This window comes from Mustela erminea, chromosome 1 (genome assembly GCF_009829155.1).
Source record: "Mustela erminea isolate mMusErm1 chromosome 1, mMusErm1.Pri, whole genome shotgun sequence".
NCBI classification, from domain to species: Eukaryota; Metazoa; Chordata; class Mammalia; order Carnivora; family Mustelidae; genus Mustela; species Mustela erminea.
Genome location: NC_045614.1, coordinates 62,986,478 through 63,014,420, shown reverse-complemented (window position 1 = coordinate 63,014,420; position 27,943 = coordinate 62,986,478). Strand labels below are relative to the sequence as shown.

General features: G+C 54.5%; 2 protein-coding genes across 3 annotated transcripts in view; one reads left to right on the top strand and one right to left on the bottom strand.

Annotated features, from left to right (window-relative positions):
• DLEC1 (DLEC1 cilia and flagella associated protein) overlaps positions 1–15,892 on the top strand; it is a 69,964-nt gene extending 54,072 nt beyond the window's left edge. Inside the window, exons 21-38 of one of the 2 annotated variants that reach the window (XM_032353772.1) lie at positions 3,823–3,976; positions 4,653–4,763; positions 5,719–5,849; positions 6,324–6,515; positions 7,442–7,512; positions 7,942–8,093; positions 8,716–8,834; positions 9,333–9,403; positions 11,666–11,871; positions 11,966–12,082; positions 12,174–12,299; positions 12,403–12,497; positions 12,678–12,762; positions 12,933–13,145; positions 14,111–14,272; positions 15,137–15,290; positions 15,514–15,637; positions 15,713–15,836. In XM_032353772.1, coding sequence (XP_032209663.1) covers positions 3,823–3,976; positions 4,653–4,763; positions 5,719–5,849; positions 6,324–6,515; positions 7,442–7,512; positions 7,942–8,093; positions 8,716–8,834; positions 9,333–9,403; positions 11,666–11,871; positions 11,966–12,082; positions 12,174–12,299; positions 12,403–12,497; positions 12,678–12,762; positions 12,933–13,145; positions 14,111–14,272; positions 15,137–15,290; positions 15,514–15,637; positions 15,713–15,836 — 2,407 coding nt within the window. Of the gene's footprint in view, positions 1–3,822; positions 3,977–4,652; positions 4,764–5,718; positions 5,850–6,323; positions 6,516–7,441; positions 7,513–7,941; positions 8,094–8,715; positions 8,835–9,332; positions 9,404–11,665; positions 11,872–11,965; positions 12,083–12,173; positions 12,300–12,402; positions 12,498–12,677; positions 12,763–12,932; positions 13,146–14,110; positions 14,273–15,136; positions 15,291–15,513 lie in introns of both variants that reach the window. The other variant, XM_032353807.1, reaches the window with a different exon arrangement.
• Positions 15,893–16,077: 185 nt separating this feature from the next.
• Positions 16,078–26,564, bottom strand: ACAA1 (acetyl-CoA acyltransferase 1). The gene is made up of 12 exons (XM_032353840.1): positions 26,296–26,564; positions 26,004–26,097; positions 24,994–25,051; positions 22,264–22,343; positions 22,008–22,050; positions 19,855–19,953; positions 18,805–18,885; positions 17,478–17,668; positions 17,156–17,335; positions 16,823–16,878; positions 16,563–16,708; positions 16,078–16,329 (listed from the first exon to the last, which is right to left on the bottom strand). The coding sequence occupies exons 1-12, from the start codon at positions 26,470–26,472 to the stop codon at positions 16,254–16,256; spliced, it is 1,281 nt and encodes a 426-aa protein (XP_032209731.1). The 5' UTR covers positions 26,473–26,564; the 3' UTR covers positions 16,078–16,253.
• Between the last annotated feature and the right edge of the window lie 1,379 nt (positions 26,565–27,943).

Here is a 27,943-nt window from a genome sequence, read left to right as displayed (position 1 = left end):
AGTTAAGTCCTCGGCCCTTTCCCCACGGATTCTTCCTGACGGGGAGGCGCGCCCCATTCTGCTGTTAGGGGAGCTCTCCAGGGAGTTTGAATAGTCTGTTCTCTGTGTCATTAGCTAATCTGATCACAGCCGCCCTTCTTTTTCTTTCTCATTAGAGCAGCATCGTATGTACTTCTTTATTCTTTATTTACAGTTTTCCACAAATGGCCCAGGGTATTATATAATGGTGCAGGTGTAACCATGGCCAGTCCCGGTCTAGCCTCCCGCCTTCTCCACCCTGCTGGCCTGTCCATCCACATCCTCGTGATCTGTTCATGGTAGCTATCCCAGTGTGTGTGTGAAGTGACATTTCATTGAGGATTTGGTTGATTTTTTTTTTTTTCCTGATGCATCTTTCATGTGCTTATTGACCCTTCGTTATGTCTTTTTTTGAGAACTGTCTCTGGGGATTTTTGCCCAATTAAAAAAAATAGGGTTGTCTTTTTTTATTATGGAGTTGTAAGTGTTCTTCATATAGTCTAGATATGAATATATTATAGGTATATGATTTTCAAATATTTTCTCCCATTCTGAGGAATATCCTTTCACTTTCTTGATGATATACTGCAAAGCCTAAAAATTCTTAATTTCCATGAAGTCCACTTCATTTTTCTCTTTTGTAGCTTGTGCTTTTGAGGTCATATCTAAAAAACCATTGCCTTCGGGCGCCTGGGTGGCTCAGTCTGTTAAGTGTCTGCCTTCAGCTCAGGTCATGAACCCGGGATTCCTAGAATTGAGCCCTGCATTGGGCTTCCTGCTCATACTCCCACTGCCTGCTGCTTCCCCTGCTTGTGCTCTTTCTGTTTGTCAAATAAGGAAATAAAATCTTTAAAAATAAAAATTTTCAGGGCACCTGGGTGGCTCAGTGGGTTAAGCCGCTGCCTTCGGCTCAGGTCATGATCTCAGGGTCCTGGGATCGAGTCCTGCATCGGGCTCTCTGCTCGGCAGGGAGCCTGCTTCCTCCTCTCTCTCTCTGCCTGCCTCTCTGCCTACTTGTAATCTCTCTCTGTCAAATATATAAATAAATAAAATCTTTTAAAAAAATTAAATAAAAAAATAAAATAAAAAATAAAAATTTTCAAATCTTTTAAAAAAATAAATCATTGCCTGATCTCATGTCACTAAGATTTTCTTCTAGGAGTTTTGTAGTTTGGACTCCTGCAGTTAGGTCTCTGATCTGTTTTGAGTTAACTTTTGTGTATGGTATGAGGAAGGGATCCAGCTTCATTCTTTTCTATGCAGATAACCGGTTGTGCCAGCACCATTTAAAAAAAAAGAAAAAAAGATTTATGTATTTGGGAGAGAGTGAGTGGGAGAGCAGGGGGAGGGGCAGCAGGCAGAGGGAGAAGCAGACTCCCCACTGAGCAGGGATCCCAGCTGTTGGGCTTGATCCCAGGACCCTTACATCATGACCTGAGCCGAAATCAGGAGTCAGACTCTCGACTGAACCACCCAGGCGCCCCTTAGCACCATTTTTTAAGAACACTGTTCTTTACCCATTGACTTGTCTTGGCACCCTTGTCAAAATCAGTTGACTAGGGGCCCCTGGCTGGCTCATTCAGTGGATCACGTGACTCTTGATCTCAGGGTTGTAAATTTGAGCCCCACACTGGGTGTAGAGATTGCTTAAAAAAAATAAAATCTTAAAAATCAATTGATTATACACGTGAAGATTTGTTTATGGCTTGTCAACTCTGTTCCATTGATCTATATAATTATTCTTATGGTAGTTAACACATTTTCTTGATTTTTGTGGCTTGGTAGTAAGTTTTGGAATCAGGAAATGTGAATTCCCCAACTTTTTTCTTTTTCAAGATTGTTTTTTCTATTTCGGGTCCTCAGAATTTTCTAGGAGTTATAGGATCAGCTTATCACTTATGGCAAATAGCCAGCTGGAATTTTAATAGGGAGTGTACTGGATCTGTTGGTCAGTTTGGGGAGTGTGTTCAGCTTAACCATATTAAGTCTTCTTATCTGTGAACATGAAATGTCTTTCCATTTATTTAGGTCTTTTTTCTTTTATGATGTTTTGGCATTTTCAGTGTATAAATCTACTTCTTTTGTTAAGGTTATTCTTATATATCATTTTTGGTGCTTTTGGAAATAGACAGGTTTTCTTAATTTTATTTTATGAATATTCATTGCTACTTTATAGAAATGAAAATATTTTTGTTCATTGATCTTGTATCATGCAACCTTGCTGAATTCATTATTATTTCTAATAGTTCTCTAAGTAGAAGATTGTGTCATCCATGTATAGAGATAATTTTACTTCTTCTTGTCCAATCTGGATGCTTTTTATTTCTTTTTTCTGCTTAATGGACCTAATACTCCAGTACAGTGTTGAATAAAAGATGCAGAAGTAGACATTCTTGTCTTGTTCCCCATCTTAAAAAGAAAGCACTCAATCTTTCACTGTTAATGATGTTAGCTCTTGGCTTTTTGTAGATGTCCTTTATCAGGTTGAGGAAGTTCCCTCCTATGCCTAGTTTGTTGATTGTTTTTCTCATTGAAAGAATGTTAGATTTCCTTGAAGGTTTTTTTTCAGCATTTATTGAAACGTTCATGTCCTTTTTGTCCTTTTCGTCCTTGGTGTGCATTGGGCATGGTGTTTTACATTGACTTTTGGATGTTAAAACCAACCTTGCATTCTTTTAAAAAATCCTTTTTGGGGGGCGCCTGGGTGGCTCAGTGGGCTAAGCCTCTGCCTTCAGCTCAGGTCATGATCCCAGGGTCCTGGGATCGAGCCCCGCATTGGGCTCTCTGCTCCATGGGGAGCCTGTTTCCCCCCCTCCCTCTGCCTGCCTCTCTGCCTACTTGTGATTTCTGTCTGCCAAATAAATAAATAAAATCTTTAAAAAAAAAATCCCGTTTGGTCAGTGTATGATCCTTTTTATATGTTGCTGGATTGGGGTTCCTGGTATTTTATTGAGGATTTTTGTATCTGTAGCCATAAGAGATATTGGTCGGTGGTATTCTGTGATGTCTTTGTCTGGTTTTGTTACAAGAGTAATACATTTTGGAATGAGTCTGGAAGTATTCACTCCCCTTCTCTGTCATTTAAGAGTTTGCGAAGGATTGGAGTGGATGTATGTCTAGATTTTCTATATTGTTCTGTTGGTCTGTGTGTGTATCTCATCACCAGCAGTTCACTAATTTGATTACTGTAGCCATAAAGTCTCAACACCTAATACAGCAATTTCTTATTTTATTCTTCTTTTTAAAAATTTCTTTAGTTATTCTATGTCCTTTGTCTTTCCATATAAATTTTATAATGAGCTTGTCTATATTTACAAAAATCCTTTCTGGGATTTTTCCTAAGAATTATGTTAAACCTATAGATTAATTTGTGGAGAATTGACATCTCTACTATGTTGAGTCTTCTAATCCATGAATATAGTTCATCTCTCCTTTTATTAAATCTTTGATTAATTTCACCTGCATTTTGTAATTGTCAGCATATAAATCTTGTATAGGTTTTATTAGATGTACATCTAAGTATTTTCAGTGTTTCTGAGCAATTATAAATAACATTGTATTTTTAATTCCTATGTCCACACGTTCATGGTTAGCATACAAAAAATGTGAATTTGAACCTCATTGCTTTCCTGACTCAATAATTGTGGGAGGTTGTTATAGCTGTTGTTGTTTTTGTTTTTTAAGAATTTTTAAAAATACAATCATCTCGGGATTTTCCACATGGACCATCATGTCATCTGCAAATAGGGATGGTTTTGTTTCTTCTTCTCTAATCAGTATACTTCTTACTTCCTTGTGTTCCAGTTATCTTCCTGTGTATGCTGAAGTACAGGAGCCCCACGTGTACCTGCAAAGCAGCCACATGGAAGTCACGAACCTCTACCTGGGCGTGCCTACCAAGACAACCATCACACTCATCAATGGCACCCTCCTGCCTACCCAGTTCCACTGGGGCAAGGTGAGTGAACTTGCGCTGTTGAGCACCAGATCTGCAGTCCTCAGCACCAGAGGCCCATGTGGAGCGGGTCTTGCCTGCAGTTGCCCCCCAGGTGCTCCCCAGAACAGAGTCTCACTTCTCTCCCGCAGCCTGCCCCTTGCCCCAGGGTGATCTGACATGCTGGGTTCCTTGAAGGAGCAGCACATCTGGTCTGGTTTTTCCTTGCCCTGCCTCCGGGGAATTCCAGTTCCCCCCCTACCTGAGAAGGAGTCTCTGGAGCACACAGCCAGGGCTCCCGGCCAGCATAGCCCATGACTGGTCCCCAGGCTGTTGGGAGCCCCACTAGGCACCGCACATGGGGCTCACTGTGGAGTTTCCTTTGCATGTTGTGGGAGGTGGGGCCGTGTCCTGTGCCTCCAAGGCAGCTGTCTTCTGCTTACCATCACTCTAGGCCTCCCAGGGCAGCTAGCTTAGTCCAGGCAACTCCTGACAGGTGGGAAGTCTGCCCAGGGTTGGGGAGGGGAGGCGAAGGGAAGAGTGGGTTATCCCCACCAGTGAGCGCACAGCCCTTTCTGGCCCTGCCGTGGGCCCCCAGACTGCCAGCCTCCACCAGAGTGTGCCCCAGGACTAAGCACTGTCTGGACACCAGGTCAATGCTGGGAATTTAGCATGTGACAAGAGGCCCTATGTCTGCCAGCTGCTAGGGCGCCAAGCAAGCGTCTGCACAGCAAAGATCTCCCCTAGACGGGGCACGCTGGGTCCCAGTGAGGAGCGCCAGCTCAACCTGGAGTTGACTGCGCATACCCAGGTGAGTAAGGTGGGGAGGAGGTCTGAGGTACTACAAAGGTTCCCCGGAACTATGTGCCGGCAGGGAGGTCCGCCCCAAACCCCACTTCTCTAAGAGGGCAAGAGATTTCTTGCCTTTGTGCCTGGGGTCCCCATTCCTGTTAGGCCTGCTCTCTAGGGATACAAAGTCCCGAAGCCTAGAGCAGGCCTGAATGTGCCCTCAAACCCACTGGCCACGTCCAGCCTTTGGTACCAGATTTACCCTTCCCTTCTTCTGCAGCCGTAGGTGGGCCCGCCTTTCCAATTTGCCCAGAGATGCAGAGCAGAGCTGCTGCTCACAGCAGGCCCTGTGCTGGGTGCTACTGGGAGAGGTTAGCCGGTGGCCGCCTTCCCGGAAGAAAGGCACAGCTGCTCCCTGGCATGGCCCACAGGAAGTCCCTCGGGGCAGAATGTGCTCAGGACTTGGTTGGGGGTTGCTGGCTGTTTGTGGTTCTGGTGAGAAGAGAGACTTCTTCCTTGCAGAGGCTTGCAGACCCAGTCCCATTTCTCCCTGGCAAACCCGGAGATGGTGGACTTTCTCAGCTGAATCTGAGCACTAGGGTGATAGGCAGATAGACACAGACATGGAACAGACCTCACTTGGGTTGGGCTTGATTTCTGTGGGAACAGCTTCATCAGAATAAGTGTGTGGCTTCTCCAGAGGCCCACCTGGAGGGTCTCCCTTCATGGGGCTATGCACAGATATTTGGAGCAGACTCAGCCAGGAGCCCTGAGGAAGGTGTGGAATGTCAGGCTGGACCTGTGAATGGTGGCTCACTGGAGGGACTGGAGAGACCTTTCACAGAGTGGAGACTAGACAGAGGTCAAGGCCTTTGTGCTGAGGGCCCCATAGCAACCACCTCTTCTAGGCAAGATCATCTGGGGCCCAGTCCAGGCACTTATGGGTAGTGATGTGCCCTTGGTGCGCTTTCTTATAGGAAGAGCTGACTGATCTGGCCTTCCCTTGTACCGTGTCAGGCATGAAGGAGCCACTGGTTCTGGGCATTTCTGGGAAGCCCCAGGGACTGCAGGTGGCTATTGCCATCTCTATGGAGGACTCTGGCAGCAGGTGAACCCAGGGCTGGGGCCAGGGCCTGAGGGTTGAAGCGACCACACAGAGGACCAGCACCTACTCCCAGCTGACTCCTGTGGCCAGGAAAGGGCCACAGTATTATTGTGCCACCCTCCCACCCACACCTCTCTGGAGCAGGTCTCTCTACCCAAACCCTGCCCTCCGTGTGGTCTTTCCCCACACACCTGGAGACATGGCATCCAGGCTGGTGGGAGGTGCAGGGGACAGGGCTGTAGGCAGCTTGGGCTCTCCCACACAAGGCCAGTCACCCCTGGTCAGAGAGGGTTTGTGGTTGAGGCCTCTCCTGGTCTCACGAGCTGACAAGAAGGATGTGCCTGTGGGCCAGCAGCTTCACGGGAGGCAGTCCAAGGGCAAAGCCTAGTGCGTAGGTGGCTCTCACACTCCCATCCCAGCGGGCTCTCTGGGCAGGCCTGAGGGCGGCATGTAACCAGTGCCCTGGGCCCGGGCCAGTGTGCCCAGCACAGAGCTGTGTCCAGACCGCCTGGAGGAGCTCCGCCTTGACTTCGGCTCGACGGTGCCTCTGAGGACCCGCGTGAGCTGCCGGCTCATCCTGACCAACCACTCCCCGATCCAGACACCTTTCACCCTCCAGTTTGAGTACTTCGGGAGTCCCCAGAACAGCCTGACCCAGAAGGCCAGCCTGTAAGTCTGGTTTCTCTCAGGGGCAGTCCCCAGGGAGCATGGGGCCTGGTGGGGTTGCCGCTAAGCATCTGTGTAGCTCAGGAGGCCCGAGGCTGTGTGGTGTGAGGAGTGAGAAAGGTGTGTTTTCACAAGGATACGTGGAGAAATGTAGAGAAACATCTCGCAGCACCCATCTCCCAGACTCTGCGGGGACCTTCGGGAGATGCTGGGGTTGTGCTGGGGGACTGGAGGGGGCTCCTGGTAGATGAGGCGGTTCAGGCCAGTAGGTGAGGGAGAAGTTCCTGGCAGCCGATGGAGCTGTGAAGTCAGAGATATCACAGTGATGCGTCTGCAAATCTGTAGCTGGACGTCAGCCTGGGGAAGGTTTTACGCCACAGAAATTGGCAATTTACCAGCACACCAGAGCAAACCCCTCACCGCTCCGTCCCCTAAGGCAGGAGAGCCCAGCTTCAAAACCACTGCCATGGGTGGTGGGGAGCCACGCGTGGTTTGTAAGCCATTAACTTTCCCAGTCCAGTAAAGCTAGTGGATACTCGATGCTGGACAGATGTCATCAGGAAAGACTGGAAACAGGGTCTTTTGTAGAAGGCTGGGCAAGAGATGAGTCTGCGCTGGGTTGGTATCCAGGGTCGGCAGGACAGATCCTGGGGGTAAGAGGTCTCTACCCTAGCGCCCTTCTGTGTTTCTTGGAAGGCAGTCCCTGGGCTGGCAGGTGGCCTAGCCACAGGGCTTTGGGTGGTGGGGGTATAGCAGGTGCCAAGACCAGAGAGGGAGGTGTACAGACCTGACCTCTTCCCTGGGAGGAGCAGGCCGAGCTGCCTTCCTCCACTGGGCTCCTGGTAGGATGCTAGTTGCCGGGAGCATGGCTCAGCTCTGGGGAACAGCCCTGATGACTTACTGCTCTTTCTGTGTCCTGTCTGGTGAAGCCCTGACATGCCCCCTGCCCTGCTGAAGACGTCTCGGATTCGAGAACACTTGGCCAAGCGAGAGCAGCTGAGTAAGAGCCCCATGGTGGGCCAGAGCAGTGTTTCCTGGGGCCTTTTCAGGGGCTGGGCCACCTGCTGCAGGGAGGGGACCCTGGTCACAGACCCCATGTCAGTGTCTTTTCTAGCAAGATCTCTAAGATAGCCATGGCCCCCTGCCTGACAGTATACCCTTTTTGAATGGGGCCATCTCCTGGCTAGGACATACAGCCCATGGACAGGGTCTGGTTTGGATTTGGGATGCGTGTTGACTCAGAAGGGTGGGCTCTCATGGGGGCCTGGCCCCTGAGAGGTGAAGGAGGCTGCCTGCTGCGTTCTGGCCTCTTGGGAGAAGGGTCTGGGCTATGGACTGGCTTGTCTGGTATAGTGCTTTGCTAACTCCTGAGGGTTTGGACCTCCTTCTTGCCCTGCAGTCCTGAATCCCATTCCTGGTTATCACCCAGATTTTATGGAAAGCATGTTGTCTCATGGGAAAGGAGCTGCCTTCTTTCCCCACATTTCTCAGGGCATGCTGGGGGCCCACCAGCAGCTAAGCATCGACATCGCAGGCTATGCGAACATGTGGGGCGAGTACTGGGACAACCTCATCTGCACGGTAAGCCTGAGCCCGGCCTCACCTTCAGCCTCTCCCTCCCCCAGCTCCAGCCCCTTAGCCTCTTGGATCTCTCCTGTTTGGAGGACAATGCCCATGAGCTTGGGATGGGCATTCGCATCCCCAGCAACCACAGGGATTCAGGAGGGAATGGTTCTCGGGAGCAGACCATTTCATAACTTTTCCCACGGGGTCCCCTGAGGCTGGGCACACTGAGGAGGGCAGAGGAGGGCACACTGAGGAATCTGACAGGCTGCCTACTTGGGCCAGGACTCGAGACCTGAAGGAGCGTGAGTGTGGCGAAGCAATAACAGCCTCCCAGAGCCACATGTCACCTAGCCCTTGGTGCAGTCACTCATTCTCCCATTGGCCCGTCTCTCACTCATTCCGCCTGAAGGGGGCGCCTGCTGTGCATGGGTTCCTGTGGGGTCCTTCTGGACAAGGACAAATAAGAACAGATGATGCAACAAGGAGTTCCTAGCTCAGTGCAGAGGGGCAAACTCTGTCTGTTGTTCAGTTGGAGGGATGGCTTTGAACGGGGGGGGGGGGGGGGGGGGGGGGATGGGGAGCCAGGGACTGCCAGGGCAGAGGACAAGAGGGACCCAGAACTGGTGTGCATTTGCAGGTGGGGGACTTGCCACCAGCAGTCATCCCAGTGCACATGGCAGTGGTGGGCTGCCCCATCAGCTCCCAGAGGACCACCTACTATACCACTGACCAGCTGCAGAAGGAACCAGTCATCAGGTGACCCCACCGGCCTCATCCCCCCAACCCTTGAGACCCTCTGGCCATCACCCTGGCTCCACATGCTGACCTTGTTGCTCTCCAAGAGGCCCAAGGCTTCGTGGCACCACCCAGCAAGAAAGCCCCAGGACAGGGCTGCCCGGGAAGGGAGAGGCCTCTGAGGCCATGGCTTCTCTCTGCACAGGGCTTGGGGGAGTTGGGGAGAGGAGTAGCCAGTAGTCAGGGTGGCCTGAGGGCCGTGCCAGACCCTGGGCCCCACACACCACGAGTGGGGATCTGTCGGGAGATGTGGGGCAGGGAGGGGGTGCTACCAAGGCACTGAGCAGCCCTGGGTCATGCTCGCTGGGCGCTCCAAGAGAAGGCCTCCAGCCCTAGGTCTCCGTGACTTCAGGATCCACCACCGCTGCGGGCCTCCTCTGTGCCTAGGCCCCAGTTCCAGCCCTGCCTGCGCTGTGTGTGCCTGCTGTGGTGGCGCTGAGCCTGGTCTCTTGCCTCCAGGTTCGGCACCCAGGTCTCCGGAGGGGACACAGTCACCCGGATCCTTCGCTTGAATAATTCCAGCCCCTGTGGTGAGAGGCTTTCGGGAGAAAACTGGGGCTCTCGTGACATGTCCTGCCATGTGGTGGGCGAGGCTGGAGGACAATGGCACTGGAGGGAGGCTGATGACCCTCTAACCCAGGAGTCCAGGTGGCCTGTGGTTACTGAGGGAGGCCCCTGAGGGCCAAGGTGGGGAGTGACCTGCTGGTTGGGGGTTGTCAGAGATAGCCGCTTCCATGCGCTAGGACAGGACGTGCCCTTGCTCACCCCTGGGCGCCCCCAGTGTCTGTGGGGCGCAGGTGCCCTGCTCTCATCAGGTTCGCTTTGCACAAGGACAGACACTGGTGGGGGACACCTTTCTCATCCCTTCAGCCCGCACTACCTGAGCCATAGCCAGGTGCTCTACAAGTTGCTGGGGACCCAGAGGGAACAGGACAGCACAGCACTGTGCTGGTGGGGTGCCGTGGTCAGGTTGAGTGCATTGAGGGGGACTGCTGGAGGATCGAACGGGGGCGTCCAGGAGGCAGGACGAACCAGCTGGGCCTGGGGAAGTGTATGGGAATGGAGGGTATCCGGGCTGCAGGAAAAGCTTTGGCCGTCTGGAGGTGGACCAGGGTTCCAGGCATCCCGAGGCTGGGCCACGAGGGGCTGAGCCAGTCTTCAGGGGCAGGGCCCGAGCAGCTCTGACTTTAAGCTCCTTGGTGCCTGTAAAGAATGTGCAGCAGGGCAATGCCAGCCCTCCTGCTCCGTCTGTCCATGGTGTCCCTGCTTCGTCTGTCCATGGGGTCTGGCCAGTTAGGAAAGGGGCACTGAATTCGCTGCTCAAATTGGCTTTTTCAAGATCCCCTGGCATTTCCAGGGGTACCTGGTTGGCTCAGTCGGTAGAGCCTGTGCCTCTTGATCTTGGGGTTGTAAGTTCGAGGCCCATACTGGGTGAAGTTACTTAAAAATACAGGCTTAAAAAGAAAGATCTGGTGTTTGCAGCAGTTTTATTTCTTAGCTGTTCGATGCATTTGAGAACTGAATCACATCTTTGCCTTTGCCGTTTTTACCCTTTATCATTTTGATATGTTTCTTTGTAAACAATGGAGAGCTGAGCTTTTAAAAAGCCCAACCTGACATTAGCTTTTAATAGGAATAGTCTACATACTTATTTTATGATTTTACATTTTCTACTTTCTTTTGTTTGTTGTGACTTTGTGCCATTTTCCTTTTGTCTAATTTTGAATTTCTCTTCTACCTTCCTTTGTTTTGGTGGTTCCCTTCTTGTCCTTGGGACTCATCATCACACTCCGTTTCTCTGTCTTTACTGAACTTTGGTAGGAGGGGGGAGGTCACTGGTGGCCTTGGTGAGGGGGATTTGGTGGGTATAAGAGGCGGGTGCCAAGGTAGTAACTTGAAGAAATACGAGCTCGGTAGCGTAAGCCTGTTCGCCAGGTCTCCCGCAGGGCTAGCCATGAGTCAGATGTTAGCTGGGGAGTGGCTGAGAGCAGAGTGGGGGAGGCGATGGTGGACAGGGTCCTACAAGCGTGCTGTGGAGGGACAGAGGTGGTTTGGAAAGGTCGTCTGGTGGAGGGAAACTGTTCAAGGTGGGGAGACTGGGCATGCCTGGCCCGAGAGGGGGTGGAGGCAGACGGAGGTGGAAGGGAAAGGGGGATAGCTGAGATACCTGCCGAGCAATGGGGGTGTTGCGATGGGACTTGAGGGCCTTCTTGATGTGGGGGCTTTGGGGAGGAGAGCTGCAGGCAGTAGCCCAGTGCCCAGCAGCCCTGTGCCCAGGAGGCAGCTCAGGTGTCAGAGAACAGGGAAGGCGTGACAGTGGGGCCAAGGGTCAGTTCAGTTCTCCAGGGTAAGGCTTTGCCAGGTGGGTAGAAGGCTGGGGGTAGGGAGGGATAAGAATCCTGGCAAGATGGAGGTTGACATGGTGGCGTCTAGACGAGCTCAGCTGGGGAAGGAAGTGAGTGCAGTGGGAGCTGATGGAGGGGAGAAAGCAGGGAGAAGGGCTGGAGCGCCTGGGGAGGCTGTGGGGAGAGCCCCAAGGACCTGGAGCAGCACATTTGGATGCGAGGGCCTGCTTGCTGCTTGCTGCGATCCTTAGGGTAGGGCTGACAGAGCCAGCTGACGCAGCCTGTGGTCTATTTGCAAAACAAGAATTGCCTGAAGTGGCATTAGGGAGAAGGCGAGACCCTTCTCCACCCTGCGTATGGGAGAACAGGCACCAGTAGGGGTAGCGGGGCAGGGGTCCAGGGAAGATTCGCCTGCCCCTTCCTCAGCCCTCCCCCTCCCTCCTGCAGACATCCGCCTAGACTGGGAGACCTACATGCCGGAAGACAGGGAGGACCGGCTGGTGGAGCTGCTGGTGTTTTACGGGCCACCTTTTCCACTGCGGGACCAAGCTGGGAATGACCTCTTGTGCCCAGAGACCCCTGAGAGCAGCAGCTCCTTCTCGTCCCCAAGCCCCTCCAACACTTCGGACTCCAGCCACGAAGCCGTCCAGACTGTGAGCAGGGGTGGAGGGGTGGGGTGGGATGGCAGCTGAGCTGGGGCCAGTGAGCCTCGAGCCTGTGTGAGCCCCAACAACTCCCTGATGACAGGCCGAGGACAGCTCCTGTGTCAGCAACAAGGTCTCACAGAAGCTCATCTCAGTCATTCTGCGGGAGCATGATGGGGTGCCCGCTGACCACCTGTACTACATCAGCCCCAAGCAGGTGGTGAGTCGGGGTGGAGGGCGGGCTGCCGCACTGGGGCCAGCAGCACCAGCTCCATGGGCAGGAGCAGCACTGAGGCTACTGTCCGTGTCAGGTGGTCCCTGCAGGGGGCAGCAGCACCATCTCCATCTCCTTCACACCCATGGTCCTGGGCCCTGATGTCCTGCACAAGGTGGAATGTGTTGGCTACGCCCTGGGCTTCATGAGCTTGGACGATGAGGTGAGTTCTCCATGCCCAGGATGGGGCCACGGCCACCCCCTCTTCCAGCTGGCATGGTGCCCCTCAGCTCAGGGACAGCCCATAATCAGGCTTGGCCTCACAGGTGGAAAGAGAGCTTCCGGGGAGGAGGCGTCGCCTGCAGGACTTTGCAGCAGGACCGCGGAAGCTGGACCTGTGTAGCTACGTGAGGCCCGCACAGTGAGTGGCCACGGCCTCCCGTGATCCCCTTGTGGGGAGCACCTGCACTCTGGGAGCAAGAGGACAGGCATGGAAGGGAGAAGCTAGCGGGAGAGCCCAGGCAAAGGCTGGCTGGGGCCCAGTGAGCACAGTGGGACAGCCAGGAGGCCCCCAGGGCCCAGTCGTGCTCCTTGTTGGCAGGCTAAGCATGGAGCTGGACTACGGGGGCGGTGTGGAGTTCTGGCACCAGGCCAGTGATCTCATCCCGGAGCAGCCCTGTACTGGGGTGAGTGTGCTGTCCTCCCTGGCCCTGCCAGTCCACTTGGGCCTCAAGAGGTCCCTGTGAGCCCTCTGACAGTCTGGGTCCTCCTCCCCTAGGAGTGCTTCCACCCCAGAGCTGCAGGCTCTTGGAGGGTAGAAGTGCAGCCCGGCCTCCCCACCTCTGTGGCTCCGCAGGTGCTGAGTGAGCTGGTGACCACCCACCATGTGAAGCTGAGTAATACCACTGAAATCCCGCAGTACTTTCGGCTCCTGGTCTCCAGGCCCTTCTCCGTTTCTCAGGAAGGGGCCAGCCGCAGCCGCAGAGCTCCTGGCCAGGCGAGGGGCGGTGAGGAAGAGCAAGCCACAGCCAGCAAGCAGCTGGTGCTCTACCCGCAGGAGAACATGCTGGTCAGTGGGGGCTCTGCAGACCGTCACCTGGGCCGGAGGTCACCTTCCTCACACACACATGCACATGTGTAGACGGACGTGTGCACACCGCCATCCCGCACTTGTCCACATCAGTGTCCAGACACTGCACATTCTCATGGCATCTGCCTCCAGAGCTTTCGTGAGCGGTCATATCCGCTCTTCCAAACCATGTACTTCCGTGCACGTGTGCTGAGTGCCTGCCACGTGCCAGGTGCTGTGCTAGGTGACAGACCCCCCAACCCTCCGCCCCAGACCTCATCACGGAGGGGGCAGCTGCTACAGAAGAGAGGAGGAAGGGCACCCTCAGCTCACTTAGCCTTGGCTCCCTTCTTCAAAGGTATGACTGAGGCAGCCCCGAATCACAGCCAGAGGTCCTGTCCCAACAGGGCACCCATGAAACCACAGGCTGTCACCGAGTAAAGGTCCCTCTAAAATGCCTCTGGGAGCCCCTGGTCTCTCAGAGAGAGGACATTTTGTAACGGTAGGACTTCTGACCCTCCATGTGCTGACCCAGGCATCTGGTCCTGATCAGAGTTCTAGCCCAAATTCATTTCTCCACTGTCCTCTTCACCCAGTCCTGCCCATGCCTGAGCCACTACTCTTGGCAGGAGCATTCAATCTCGGCAAATACCACTGCGCCCGACCCTGTGCCCAAGCAGAGCCCTGGCATTCTGCTCCACAGCCCCTCCCTGACCAGCCAGCCCCCCACACCCTGTTGCTGCCCCTCCTCAGTTTCCATGTCTCCTCACTCTTCATCCCACACCCACAGCCCTGGTCATGCTCAGTCTAGGCCGACCCTGTGGGCTGGGTGTGGGCAGATGCCGAAATGGGGCCTTGCTGGGCAGTGGGGGCCATGGAGGGAAAGAGACTGGAGCTCCCGGGGGAGGGGAAGCTGCCGCCTGCCTCCGGCAGCCTCGGGTGACCGGCTGGCTCACGTGGCTCAGGTGAACGTGTCCTTCTCGCTGTCCCTGGAGCTGCTCTCCTATCAGAAGCTGCCGGCTGACCAGATGCTGCCTGGGGTGGACATTCAGCAGCGCGCCAGCGGGGAGAAGGAGATGGTGTTCACTCAGAACCTGTTCCTGGAGTATGCCAACCAGACCACTCAGGTCAGTCCCAGGCGCCCCATGTCCGAGAGGACAGAAATGGGCCCGACTCCACTCTCCTGGGTCAGAGGGGGACAGACCCCTCCAGGTCTTCAGAAGTGAGGAGCCCCATCCCTCGCCTCGAGGGCCTGGTCTGCCCCGGAAGAGGCCTTTCCCTGGAGAGAGGAGGGTCATCCTTCCTTACCTGTCTCAGCACAGAACCAGGTGAGGTGCTGGAGGGTGGGAAATAAGGAAGGCTTCCTGGAGGAGGCATGTGGCCTATGAAGCCTCATAGGTCCATGCGAGAAACAGAAAGGAACAGCCTAAGGGGTGGATTCTAGGGAGGCCGGAGCGGAGGAAGAAACCGTTTGTGACCAGGGAGGCCCTCCAGCCCGGTCCTTGGGTGGCTGCTGGGCCTCGGGGGTTGGGGGTGGGGAAGGCTGAGGTGATGAGATGTGTATGGCAGTGCCTGAGGCAGATGTGGGGGGACCCCCAGCAGCTTGGGCAGGTGAGCGCACAGGTGGGGCCCAAGGCCAAGGGAAGAGGTTAGATGGCCCAGAGCCCAGGAGGAGCAGAGGGCTGGCCCTTGGGCCCCCAGGGGATGGGGGCAGAGGGGGAGGGTGGCCTAACAAGGGAGCAGAAACCACAGGGCTTGATCAGGGCAGGGGACGGGAGGTAGAGGGAGAGCAGATAGCGTCTTCGGGACCCCTTATCGGCACAGACCCCCAACAGCCCTGGTTTTAGATGCTGGTGCCAACCCCCTTCCTGCCCGTGTGCTCCTCCGAAGCGTCAGGACTTGGGGTCAACAGGGCCTGGCATCCCTGAGTCCCTGGCCTGGAGCCCAGACGGAGGGGACGAGGGCCCTACATTCCAGGCTCTGTCCCCCAGGTGGTGCCCCTGAGGGCCACAGTGGCCGTGCCTGAGCTGCAGCTTTCCACCAGCTGGGTGGACTTCGGGACCTGCTTTGTGAACCAGGGACGGGTCCGGGAGGTCTACCTCATGAACCTGAGTGGCTGTCGGAGCTACTGGGCTGTGCTTATGGGTAGGCTGTACCTGCCCTCCATGTCCCCTGCAGGCTGGCACCACCCACGGTGCCCCATGGCCACCCATGGCCGGTTCCCAGATCCCAAGTGATTCCAGGGTAGCCTTACCCCGTGGCACTGAGCTGGACCAGAAGGGCACACCTGAGCTGCGGGTCAGGGGGGCTCTCTGGGGTAGCACACGGAGCTGCCTATGTTCTTGTGTGCTCCCTTCCTTTGGGGCAGGCCAGCAGGAGCCAGACAAGGATGCTGCAGCATTCAGGGTATCTCCAAATAGCGGGCTACTGGAGGCACGACTGGTCAACGGGCCCCCAAATACCATCACCCTCCAAGTTTTCTTCACTGCCAGGTACCAGCCTCTCCCAGCCTTCCCACAGGCCAGGGTCCCCTTTCTAACCTCAGCGAGTGACCCTCACCCACACAGGAGCAGCATGCTGTATGAATCCACGCTGGTGGTGGAAGGCATGCTCGGTGAGAAGGCCTGCACCCTGCGGCTCCGTGGCCAAGGCTCTTACGACGAGAAATACATGTCACCCCACCAGCTCTGAGGTTCTATCCTCAGCCCCCCAGCTTCGGAAATAAAACATGACCTTGAGCTAAGGAACAGGTTTGCTAGGCTGGAGTACACACGGGAGGACCTCCAAGAGGCTCTGGGGAGGGGAGGGACTCCCTTGGAGGGCAGTGCTCCCAGCCCAGGCCCTGCCTTATCTGCTCTCAGCATGCAGCTGGGCCAGAGGCAAGGCCCGAGACAGCCAGAACTGGCCTTTGGGAAAAACCACAGCCACCAAGATAAGAATATGTATTTATTGTTCGCTGCACTCCTCATCCCCAGGACCCACATGGTGACCTGGGTGGCCTGGCAGAAGGCAGCCCTGAACCTCAACCACACATGTATTGTGTCACCAGTGCTCATGTTCGTCCCAGTGCTGCCACCGCCACTGGAGCGGAACTCAGTGGGGCCCTGCTCAGTTTCCGGGGTACTCAAAGACAGCAGCGGCTCCCATCCCGGTCCCGATGCACATGGACACCACCCCGTAGGCCCTAGGGAAGCAAGACTATGTTGGCTGGGTGAAGGCACCAAGGGCAAGGTCCTCCCCACTGAGCTCTCCACAGACCTCTGGGCCTGTGGGGCTCCCAGACTGCCCGCTGAAGAAAGGCCACACCCAGGATGGCAAGTACTCGCTGGCCCTTAGGGAGAACAGGGGTCAAGGCCCTGTGTCCTCCGTTCAGAGCACACATGCATATGTGCCTCCCGCTCAGCGACCCCAGTTTACCTCTTCCCACGGCGCTTCAGCTCATTAAGGAGCGTGATGACCTGTCGAGCTCCAGTGCAGCCCAGCGGGTGGCCCAGGGCCACTGCACCCCCGAGAGGGTTCACCTTCTCGGGGGGGAGTCCTAGCTTCTCCACACAGTAGACAGCCTGGGAGGGGGCAGAGCATCAGTTACAGTTCCCTCCCCAACCCCTGCATCCCATGCCCATGGGCTCCTCCTTGGCCATCCTGGGCCCAGGCAACATGGAGAAAGGAAAACTCACCTGGCTTGCAAAGGCCTCATTAATCTCAAAGATGTCCACGTCATCCACCGTCAGCCCTGCGGGCACAGGGAGAAGACCTGAGCTGACCCAGCGTCCCCGTGGCAGAACTCTGTCCCCCAGGGCCCCATCTCAGCCATGGCCTAAAGACTGCTTGCTGTGCCTAATCCACATGGGCAGGTGGGTCCCGGCTGTGAGGTCAGGAAGGGCTGGGGGTCAGGAGGCTAGCCTGGCCCACCTTCACTCCGCAGCACTCACATGACCTCCCCCCACAGCGGCAACAGCATGAAAGGCAGGAGTGGGAAACAGATAGAGATCTCGAAGAAACCACCTTACCTGCTTTCTGCAAAGCTACGGGGATGGCATAGGCAGGTCCAATGCCCATGATGTCAGGCGGGACCCCAACCACCGCATAGGACCTTAGGACCCCAAGGATGGGAAGGCCCAACTCTTCTGCCTTGGACCTCCGAGCCAGGAGGAGGGCAGCTGCCCCATCACTCACCTGACTGGAGTTTCCTAGAGGCAAATCGTAGGGCTTAGGACGCGTCAGGGCAGGTGGAGGAGCTCCACCTGCACACCTTGCCTGGAGGTTCCAGGCTCCCAGAGAACACCCCGCAGGGACACGGACCCTCCTGGCCCTCCCCCAGCCCAGTCTCACCAGCCGTGGTAGAGCCGCCCTTCTTGAAGGCAGGCTTCAGTTTGGCCAGGCCCTCCATGGTGGTGTTGGGGCGGATACCCTCATCCTGGGCCACAGTGATGCTCCTCTCGGTACCCTTGTCATCATGGACCGTGGTGGTCACAGGCACAATCTCAGCTTGGAAACAGCCCTTGCTCTGGGCTCTGGCTGCCCTGCCAGCACCATGGACAGCCAGGCTCAGGCTCCCTTGGGGTGCCTTCCTCTCAGGGGTCCCTTCCTTCCAGGGGTCCCTCCCACTGCCTCTACCGCTCCTGCCCACTGGGGCAGACACACTAATTCAGACTCCTAAACATGGGGACACGCTTGCCTCAGGAGAGCTCTAAGCGACTCCGAGGGCCCCTCTTTCCCAGCCTGGGAGTGGGAGACCTGAAACCTTTATGGGGCCTTCTTGGCCTTCAGCTGCCTATCTTCAGATCTTGGCCAATCCCAACCTTGAAGGGCAAGGGTGAGTTTAGATGTGATACCTCCCCCTTTTAGCCCTTCCCTCGCCAAATTGAAGATGGAGCTCCAGGAATATCTGTGCTGGGTTCTACCAACTTGTCTGCTCCATCCCAATGGCTCAGTTTCATTTATTCCCCAGTTTCCAAACATTTAAAATGACATACACTAAATTACTTAATGAATCTTATTATTTAAAGAGTACAAAAGCACAAGGTGTTTTTAGGGTGATCCTTGCAATCACAGGCAACATGTCAGTGCCCAGGGTTTCCCGCTGGAGAAGATTCCAGTTTTCAAATGCTTCCTTGACCCCAGGTGCCTAAGAACCACTTCCTCAGAGAAGCCCCCTCCCTTCTTTTGCTGTCCTCTCTGGGCATCTGGGGCTTGTCAACCTCAGCCTGCCACTGAACAGAGGCCTGAGCCCCCGGGGGTATTCTAATGCTCCCCAGACACAGGGGTGGTCCAGGAGCTGGGATGCCAGGGTCCCCAGCAGTGTAGGCCCCACAGCCAGGCTATCTAGAGAAGCCTATGGCTGCCATGTCGAATCACCAAACCACAGACAATCAAGAGTCCTGGTCCTCATCACACTGATGAATAGACGGGGAAACTGAAGCCCAGCTAGGGAGAGACTCGGGGTGAACAGACAGTAAAAGGACATGAAAGAGCTGTCAGTGTACTTCCAGCACATCCCTGGTCCCTGCCCACCTCTCCCTCCCGATAGGCACTAGGCTTGGAAACCACTCACTGACCAGCTGTAGCCTAAGGGCAGCTCCACCTGAGGCCACTTAATCCAGCCTCAAAACCTCTCTCTCTCTAGCCCCTTACACACCCCATCCCAAAAGGCACTCACTTTTGCTGGGAAGCCAGGGCAAAGGTATCCTGCTTCTCCCGCGAAATGCCAAACTGCTCAGCTACATTCTCTGAAGTTATCCTGAAATAAAAGCAGTGCGCACTGTGGGTATATGTCCAGCAGCCTGGGGGCCTGGGCCAGGCTGCAGAGCTCTGCTTGCACCTCAGAGTTCCTGCGGCTGTAGGCAGAGGAGGACAGGAGGGCCGGTCCATGCCATGGAGACAGAAGATGACTTAGGGTGGAGTGTGGGGGCACAGAGAGGGAGGCAGCAGTGCTGGCCGGACTCCGAGAAGCTTGTACACTGGAAAGACCAGCCCAGTAGTGGGGCAGATGAGGAATGGGTGGGAATACTAACCAGTTACTCTTAGCCAGCTTCCCCTATGCCTTGAGAAAAGCTGCTCTCAGGTGGGGAGAGGAAGGCCCTCATGGCTCTCTGGGAAGGCTACCCCCAGGCTTTCTGCTCACTGTGACCAGACCCAGCCCTCACTCTCAAAGCCCAGAGCCATAGCCAGGCCTTCCAACCTGGCCGCCTGGCTTTAGACGCTTCCCTGGGAGACAGGGTCACTGGATGTGGGGGCAGCCAGGGTACTGCCCCTCTCTTAGCCTCAAATCTCACATTCAGGGGAGCTATGACGCCCTGCTTATGAACCTGGGGGATGGCCCAGAGGCTCAGTGATGCTGGCTGCACAGCTAAGGTGCCGAGGAAATGCAAGGCACTGTGACGTTGCCTCTGACAGGGCCCGAGCCCCCGCGCCAGCATGTTCCAAATCAAAGCCCTTCCACATCAAGTTTGTAGGCCTCCAAACCTCTGGCATGCAGCTGCCATCGTTCCTTATGCTACTGGCCCCTCAGGGTGGGAATGACAGGCTGGGCCATGACTAGAAACCTAGAGGCACAGACGACCTGGAGGCCTCAAGAAAGGGAAGTCAGGGGCTGCAAGTCCCATCCCCATGTCCCAGCAAAGCAGAACAAGCCCAGGAAGTCACAAGATGATCCAAGACTCTGTGTGCCTGCTCCAGGCCAGGAAGGGAGCTGAGGGGGCAAACTCACCCCATAGGAATCAGGCAGTCTCTGGCCTTCTCCTTCTCCACCAAGCGCGAAGTAATATTTCCAGGGTTTCCTCTGTCAGCCAGGGACATGGACTCCACCCTGAGGAGGCAGCGTAGGAGGGCGGTCACTCCCAGGACTCCCCCAGGGAGAGCTATGCCTCTGGCGAGTGCTAGGAAAAAGGCTGCAGGCCCTGAGAAATCCAGCAGGCTGTCTCGGAACCCTGGGCAGGACACTGGCCAGGAAGGCAGAGCTGGCCATGCAGGGCTGCTGGGTCCCCTCCACCCCCACACGAGGACGGAGTGTTGCACAGTCCACACTTCCAGGCAGGGCTGTGCTTCTCTAGCGCAAATGCTCCTGCAGCTGGCCAGTCCGTGGTTCCCTGGCAAAGCCACCTAGTGCGGGCCACATCCAGGAAGCCTAGGCCCTGTCCTCAGGCAGCAAAGGTTCAGAGGGTAAAAGAAGAGTATTTTAAAAGCCATAGATCAAAGGGCATCTGATCTGCACAGACCACGAGGTGCTAGGAGCTCTGGAAGGCAAGATCTCAGTTTGGAGCTGTCAAACAGGCTTTCAAGGGGCTGTGGTGGGGGTGGGGGGACACCTGGGGGGCGGAGTCAGTTAAGCGTCCAACTCTGGGATTTGGCTCAGGTCTGATCTCAGGGTCATGAGATTGAGCCCCAAGTCCAGCACCATGCTCAGTGCAGAGTCAGCTTGGTTTTCTCTCTCCCTCACTCTGCCCACCCTTCCCCCTGGCTCGGGCACATGTGCTTTCTCTCATAAAAAGGTTAAAAAAAAGGCCCTCAAGGCCCTCAAGGAACATAGGGCCTCAAGGGATAACATGTAACTCTGAATGCTTTTCACATGCCCTGTGCTACTTGAAAATCTGTTCAGATATTAGAAAGCTTTCAACAGCATCAGTCACATGCCATACATCCCAGAGTGGTAGCTGCTGTTACTACTCCCTTTAATATTATCAACTTCAACAGGACTGAGGTCTTTTCCCCCCATTTTATACATGAGGACACTGAGGCCCAAAGAGCTGAGTAACTTGTCCATAGTCACTCAGCAGGGATCCAGACTTAGATGTCTGGCCCCAGAGCCCGTTCCCAACCAGGATGCCCTGGGGCTTCTCTTCATGATCAAAGTCTATGGGGGACAGTCTTGGCCCAGACATTCAATACTCTAGAAACATAGTCTTTAATCTGCCTGGGGACTCAGATGCCCGCTTAAGAACTCATGAAGACTCCACCCTTTTCAAGTTATCCATACCTGTCCCACCCCTAGGAAGATAAGAGGACCATGAGAGAAATCCAAGGGCAGACTGGCAGTGGCCCTTGCCTCGCCCAAGGCTCTGCAGTGTGGTCTCCGGCTTTGTTTACAAGAGCAGACAACAAGTGCCAGGCAGCACAGCCCTGAGGCAGCCCAACAATAGTCCAAGAAATGCTCCAAAGTGGAAATGAAAGGCAGAGAGAACGTGTCGAAATCCTGGGGCTGCTTGCCTCCCAGAGCCGGCCAGAGTCCTGGCTTTGCCTGCCTTCTGATACCAGATGCCCACCCCAGACGGGGTCCCAGGGCCCTTCCCCTCCCTGGAGGCACTGCCCTGTATGCCTTCTGTGACTCCAGGTGCTTCCGCTGAAGACAGAGCCACAGCTGACAGTGACCAAACCACCCCAGATCTGACCATGCCCCTCAGAGCCCAGCAGGCAACTGCAAGTTTCCACCATGGTACCAAGGAGGGGGTCAAGAGGACCCACAGCCTCATAAAATGAACAGACTAGTTACATAGCAGACAATTGTCCCTGGCTTCAGGCAACCCAAACTGCAATGTCTCAATAGCATCATAGGGCCACAGAAGGAAATCCAAGGGCTCTATTTTCTCAAAATACTTGCATTTTCCAGCCTGACAAATTCCCAAGAAAGCAAGCTTTTAAAAGCCAATTCCCTTTCCCCACTAGTGCTGAGAGGTGTGAGCAGTTCCTGAGCATGCAGAGCTGGGGGCTACTTCTAAGCTGAATTTCTAAGAACCTACTCCCAGCCATCTGCTTAAAAGGGCTAAGGGAGAATCCTGTCATTACGGCCCCTGAGAACTCAGGACATGAAAATTAGTGTTATTGTTAGACGTTGATTAGTAAGCTCTGGCAGAAAGAAATTCTTACCCACAAGCCATGCCAATGTCATAAGACCCATTTCTGATGCCACCTGCAACAAAAGCATTTCATAAACATTCTTTATCAGAGTCCATCTGCTCTAAAACAGAGGAGCCTCTTCCCCACCTGGTCTCTAAATGGGACTTGGCCCCAGCCTCAGAGATGGTAAGACCCAGGTAAGGTAGACCTTAGGTAAGACCTAAACCCATGGAGCCAGGACCAACGCCAGGCTGGAGCAGTGGGTACCCACCCCGTCATAACTTACCAGCTATGTTGGCCACTGCCTGGAGCCCAGATGAACATTGTCTATTGACGGTGGACAAAGGCACGGTCTCTGGGATGTCACTGAAACAGAAAGCGAAACCACAGTCAGCCCCCTCTCCTCTGCCAGGCTCTCATGGAAAGCAGGCCTATGCTCCTGGTCAATAAGACTGCCCCAGCAAGGGATACAAAAATCAAGGGAACAAACCCAACAGCCCTGTCGCCACTCTAGGCCAGATCCTTTCTGGGCAGACCCCATCTCTGCAGGAACCTGTACCCCAGGGCCCCACAACACATGCTCTTTCCTCCTCTGAGTCTCCTTAACCAAGGTCAAGAACAGCCCAAAGGCAAGGAAAACTGGTTGGACCACAAGGATCCTTCTTTCTCTCCCTTTGAAGATTAAAAAAAGGAAAACTATACATCCGTTTCCTCAAAATAATAATAATAATAAAAGAACGGATCTGTTGCTGGGGCAGAAAACCAGGGCAAAAATAATAGTAAAATAAAAAAATGAATGAATGAATGAATGGATGAATGAACGTCTCAAGCATGAGGCCAGAAACCACCAACCTTACCACTATTTAGCTAACCCTTTCTTTCTTTTTTTTTTTTTTTAAAGATTTTATTTATTTATTTGACAGAGAGAAATCACAAGTAGATGGAGAGGCAGGCAGAGAGAGAGAGGGAGGAGGAAGCAGGCTCCCAGCTGAGCAGAGAGCCCGATGTGGGACTCGATCCCAGGACCCTGAGATCATGACCTGAGCCGAAGGCAGCGGCTTAACCCACTGAGCCACCCAGGCGCCCTAACCCTTTCTTTTTAAAAGATTTTATTTATTTGATAGAGATCACAAGTAGGCAGAGAGGCAGGCAGAAAGAGAAGGGGGGAAGCAGACTCCCTGCTGAGCAAAGAGTCCAATGTGGGGCTTGATCCCAGGACCCTGAGATCATGACCTGAGCTGAAGGCAGAGGCTTAACCCACTGAGCCACCCAGGCGCCCCTTTAGCTAACCCTTTATGTTCCCACTCTCTGGAAGGTCTGTTCCCAGCTGGACAAAGAACCCTTGATGGGTACCAAGTATTCTAACATCCCTTGTTTGGGTGTGTTCCCCTGGGTTTCCACACTGGTACCAGTCCGAGAAGCTGGTGGGGCTGTCCCTCCTGATGTAACCCTCCCTGTCCAAGGGTACGAACCCCTGGGAAAATCCCCAGCCCTTCCTCAGACCCTTGGATTCAGAACTTCAGGGGGTGAACGTGCTATGGAGATGATCTGGTGTGTAGCCAGGGTCAGCAACCTGTGAGCTAGTGCCCAGGCCAGGCCCTGCTGAGAGCCTCTCAGGTGGGTAGCCTCCTAGGCTCATGCAGCCTGTATAATCCCTCCCAGGTCTCCTAACTCCTTACTAGCTAGTTACTACTTCGTTACCACTTCTTCACCCAATCCATCAGCAGTTCACCAAAAACTTGCTCTATACAAAGCACCATGTGAGGGATGCTGACATCCCTAGAGGCAGGCTAACCAGCACAGAGACAATGGATCAGCTGGCAGAGACTGCAATAACAGCGCATAGAGAGGAGGGAGGGACAGCACTCCAAGGGGACAGAGTGACCAGCACAGGGAAGACAGTGGGCAGACAGGTGGGCTGAAAGAGTAAAAGTCAAGGCAAATAAACAGCTGGGAGGTAAGGCTGGATGCTACGTCTGGAGCTAGATAGAGGGAATCCTCGAACTCCACGCTAAGCAGTCCGAACCTATCCTAGTCCCTAAAGGTTTGTCAGTTTTCCTGTTCCTTCACTAGCTTACGTTCCTATTATTTCTTCTCCAGGTAGTAGAAGTGCAAACTGGTTCTTAAATCTACACATGACGATAATTTAAGCACTCCTCCCTTGTTTTGGGACAGCAAGTGGTGAAGGGCAAGTTTCCCAGGGCCCCTCCAGGGCTACCCCTCACCCCAGGGTTCTGCCGCATCCCCAGGTCTCTGCTGATGAACTATGTCTTGAAGGTCTTGGCTTGCTCAACTAGGTTTTAAAAGCTCAAAGTCAGGGCACCTGGGTGGCTCAGTGGGTTAAGCCTCTGCCTTCGGCTCACGTCATGATCTCAGGGTCCTGGGATCGGGCTCTGTGCTCAGCGGGGAGCTTGCTTCCCCCTCTCTGTCTGCCTGCCTTACTGCGTAATTGTGATCTCTGTCTCTCTGTTAAATAAATAAAATCTTAAAAAAATAAAAGCTCAAAGTCACCCTTCAGTGTGTCTTCCTGGTTAGTTGCCTGGCAAAAGAGGACAGAGTCCACGATTAGGCAAGCAACAGCTGACTTTGGCTAAATCATCAGGCCCCAGAGAGCTTTTGCTCTAGTCCCAAAGGCCCTGTTTGTCTTGGCTCAGCACCGATAATGCAAACTTCCTGCAAAGTAGGGGAGGGGCACCCAGCTGGCTCATTCAGAAGAGCCCACACTCTTGATCTCGAGGTCCGGAGTTCAAGCCCCACACTAGGCACAGAGGTTACTTAAAAAACACAGAACAAAACAAACAAACAAAAAACCTACAAAAAAAACAAAAACAAAAACAAAAACACAAGGATATGCCAAAGTAGGGGAAAGGTAGTGTCCACAAAAGCAGGGTGTCAAGGACCCTGGCTGCATCTGGATCTGGTACCCAACCACTCATAGGCTGAGGTCCCTGGGGCCTCACTGAGCCTACTCAAGAATCAAAATGGCCAACCCACAGCTAGAACTAGAAAAGTTTACCTCAGAAACTGAGCAATTCGGGCCATGATTGCTCCGGCCCCCGGCTGAAGCACATTTCCTGTGGACAACAAACCTTTATTCAGTGCCAGATAGTGTTCCAGACACTCAGGTACAGTTGTGAATACTAGAGAGAGGACATTCCAGGTCTTTCTTCCACAACACAAGCCCCCAGCAGGCTCCACTGGGGCTCTGGAATTTCAAGGAGCTGGTCATACAGCAGCTTGCCCTGGTCATACAATTAAACCCAGTCCGCAGGAGTCACAGACTCCCTTGACCTGGACTGTGCTTTTCCAAATCAATGCACAGCGGGAAGGCTGGGTGCCTGCCTTTAAAGGAAACATGGAAGGGAGACTGCAACGCAAAGCTCGCAAACAAACTGGTCTTGTCAGGAAAATGAATTTCTGAAAATGCACACCTCTCTGAAGTGTCATCAGCCAAACCTGCTGGCATTTCAGAGGCAGAACAGTGATGCTCCACCTAAGGATGGCACCCATTGATAGGAGTCTAGCCATATTCTATTGTTTCCAGGCCAGAGGAGTAGGGTTGGAGGTAAAAGGTTGGAGAATGTCAAGAGGCTCTGGATTTCAGGTCCAATTTCTGCTGCTAATTTCCCAGGACTGAGTGTCTCCATCTGTGAGGGGCTGAACTACACGGTTTTGATGGTCCTGTTCTGTGGTGGCACAGGTAGGATGTAACCCTGTCTCCTACGGGTGTCTGCAAACTCCTGTGCCAACAGCTTGGGTGTTAGAATGGCAAGAAGATCGCTGCTCTCCATCATACTTAACAGGCAGAACGTGCTTGGGTAGGGGTGGAGAGGCAGAGAGTGCCTGGAAGTGGGAGGGAAGGGTAGGCTCTGAAGAAACGATTAAATTCACTGCATGGGGTCCCCTGACATTCCCCTCAGTGAAAGCACCTACAAGATGCCTGGAGGGTGAAGAGGTGTTTGCGGAGGGCTTTGGCCGGATGGAGGGCGAGGAGGACCAAGCCCAGAGCTCGGGGAATGTACTCACCCACGCAGATATCCCCCAGTTGCGCCGGGCTCAGCTTCATGTCCCGGAGAACCGCGGTCATGACGGCCGAGAGAAGCTCGTCGGGGGTGGTGTCCTGCAGCGAGAGGCACCGCCGCGGTGATCCCCCGCCACCAGTGCACGGCGTTCCCGGGACCCCCGCTCCCCCACCCCACCCGAGAGACACAAAGCGGTCACAGCTCGGGCGCGGAGCCCCCTCCGGCGCCGAGGGGCCAGCCCCCAGCCCCCTCAGGCCCCCAGTCATCCACCGGGCGCCCGGACCCTGGGGCCTCACCTTGAAGCCGCCGCGCCCCCCTCGGCCAATGGCCGTGCGCCGCCCGTGCACCACCACCACGTCCTCGGCCGACACCTGCGGAGCGCCGCTCAAGCACCGCGCGGCCTCCGGTGCCGGCTCCCCCCGACACTGGGGGTGACCGGTCAGGTGGCCCAGTACCACCTGCAGCCTCCGCATGGCGACTCTCCGCCCAGTTAAGCCCCCGCTCCGCCCGGAAGAGCGTAGAAGCTAACAGACCGCCTTCCGCGCAGGCGCAGAACCCACTCTACCAGGAGGCTTTAACTCTTCCCAGAGCCCCGCCCTAAAGTCTCGCCCGCCTCCCACCTCAGCCAACCAGAAGGGGTATCTACCTCAGGTCCCGCCCCCTTCTTCTAATCAGTCCACCTAAAGCAGAGCTCTTGTTTTGGTGGAGCTCTTTCCCCTCAAAGCCCCGAAGCCCCGCCTGCCGTAGCCCAAGGCTGCCAACCAGGAGGGGGGCCCTTTCCAAGCCCCGCCCAGAAATGCAGGCCGGAAACCCTTCGCGTTGCAGTCCTGCCTACTGAAGAGTCCTTTCGGTGGCTTGTGTGTGTCTTTATTTTTCAAGATAATATTTATTGGGACGCTTGGGTGGCTCAGCCTGTTAAGCGTCTGCCTTCGGCTCGGGTCATGATCCCCAGGTCCTGGGATCGAGACCCGCATGGCACTTCCTGCTGAGTGGAGAGTCTGCTCTCCCTCTGTCCCCCCACCCCACCCCGTTTGTTCTTTCTCTGGGGCTGTCTTCCTCTCTCTCTCAAATAAATAAATAAGCTTTAAACAATTCTTACTTATTTATTTGAGAGAGAGAGAGAGAGCCCAAAATCACGAGCTAGGGGAGAGGCAGAGGGAGAGGAGAGAATCTTAAGACTCCACCATGAGCAGCATCTTCACTTGGGGCTTAGATCTGTAAGCCCTGAGATCTGACCTGAGCTGCAACCAGCAGTCAGACGCTCTACCGACTGAGCCACCCAGGAGCTGCATAGCCCTTTCAGTATCTTGAAACAAAGTCCGCCATTGCCGGGGCGGTTTCCCCTATAACCCTGCCTGCTGCAGGCTACCAAACCCAAGAAGAGGGAGATCGCCAGCACCACTCCCCAACCCGCCCATCGGCGGCTTCCTGCTTGGAAAAGAGGCAGGGACTCTTAATTCCTCTTTCCACTTGTCAGTTTTCTCTGCTGTCTCCTGGATCTCTGCACTGGAGCTGAGAGTCTTAAATAATCCCCAGAGGCCCCAGACCCCTACCCTGACGTGCTGGCGCTGTCCTGGGAAGTCTTTCGAGAACACATAGGGAACTGGGGACTCTTTTCTGTAGGAGAACAGATTGTATGAAGTTGCCGAGATGTGATAAACTCCCTATACAAGGAGAGTGGCACATACCTACCCATTTTACAGTGGTTTGGGTTTATTTAATCGGTGCCCACCCCCAACACTAAGCTGGGGTCTCCACCGAGTGTATCCGGGGTGCCCTGCAACATGCTTGACACTTACTAGGTGATCAGTAAATACCTATGGAATGAAAGCCCAGAGCTTCCTAGGTCAGGACTGTGTTTCTCAACCTCTCGCCCCTGAACAACTCTAAAGAACAAGGCCAGATGCCCCCCTTGAATCCAATGGTAAAGTGTTCCCTCGACCT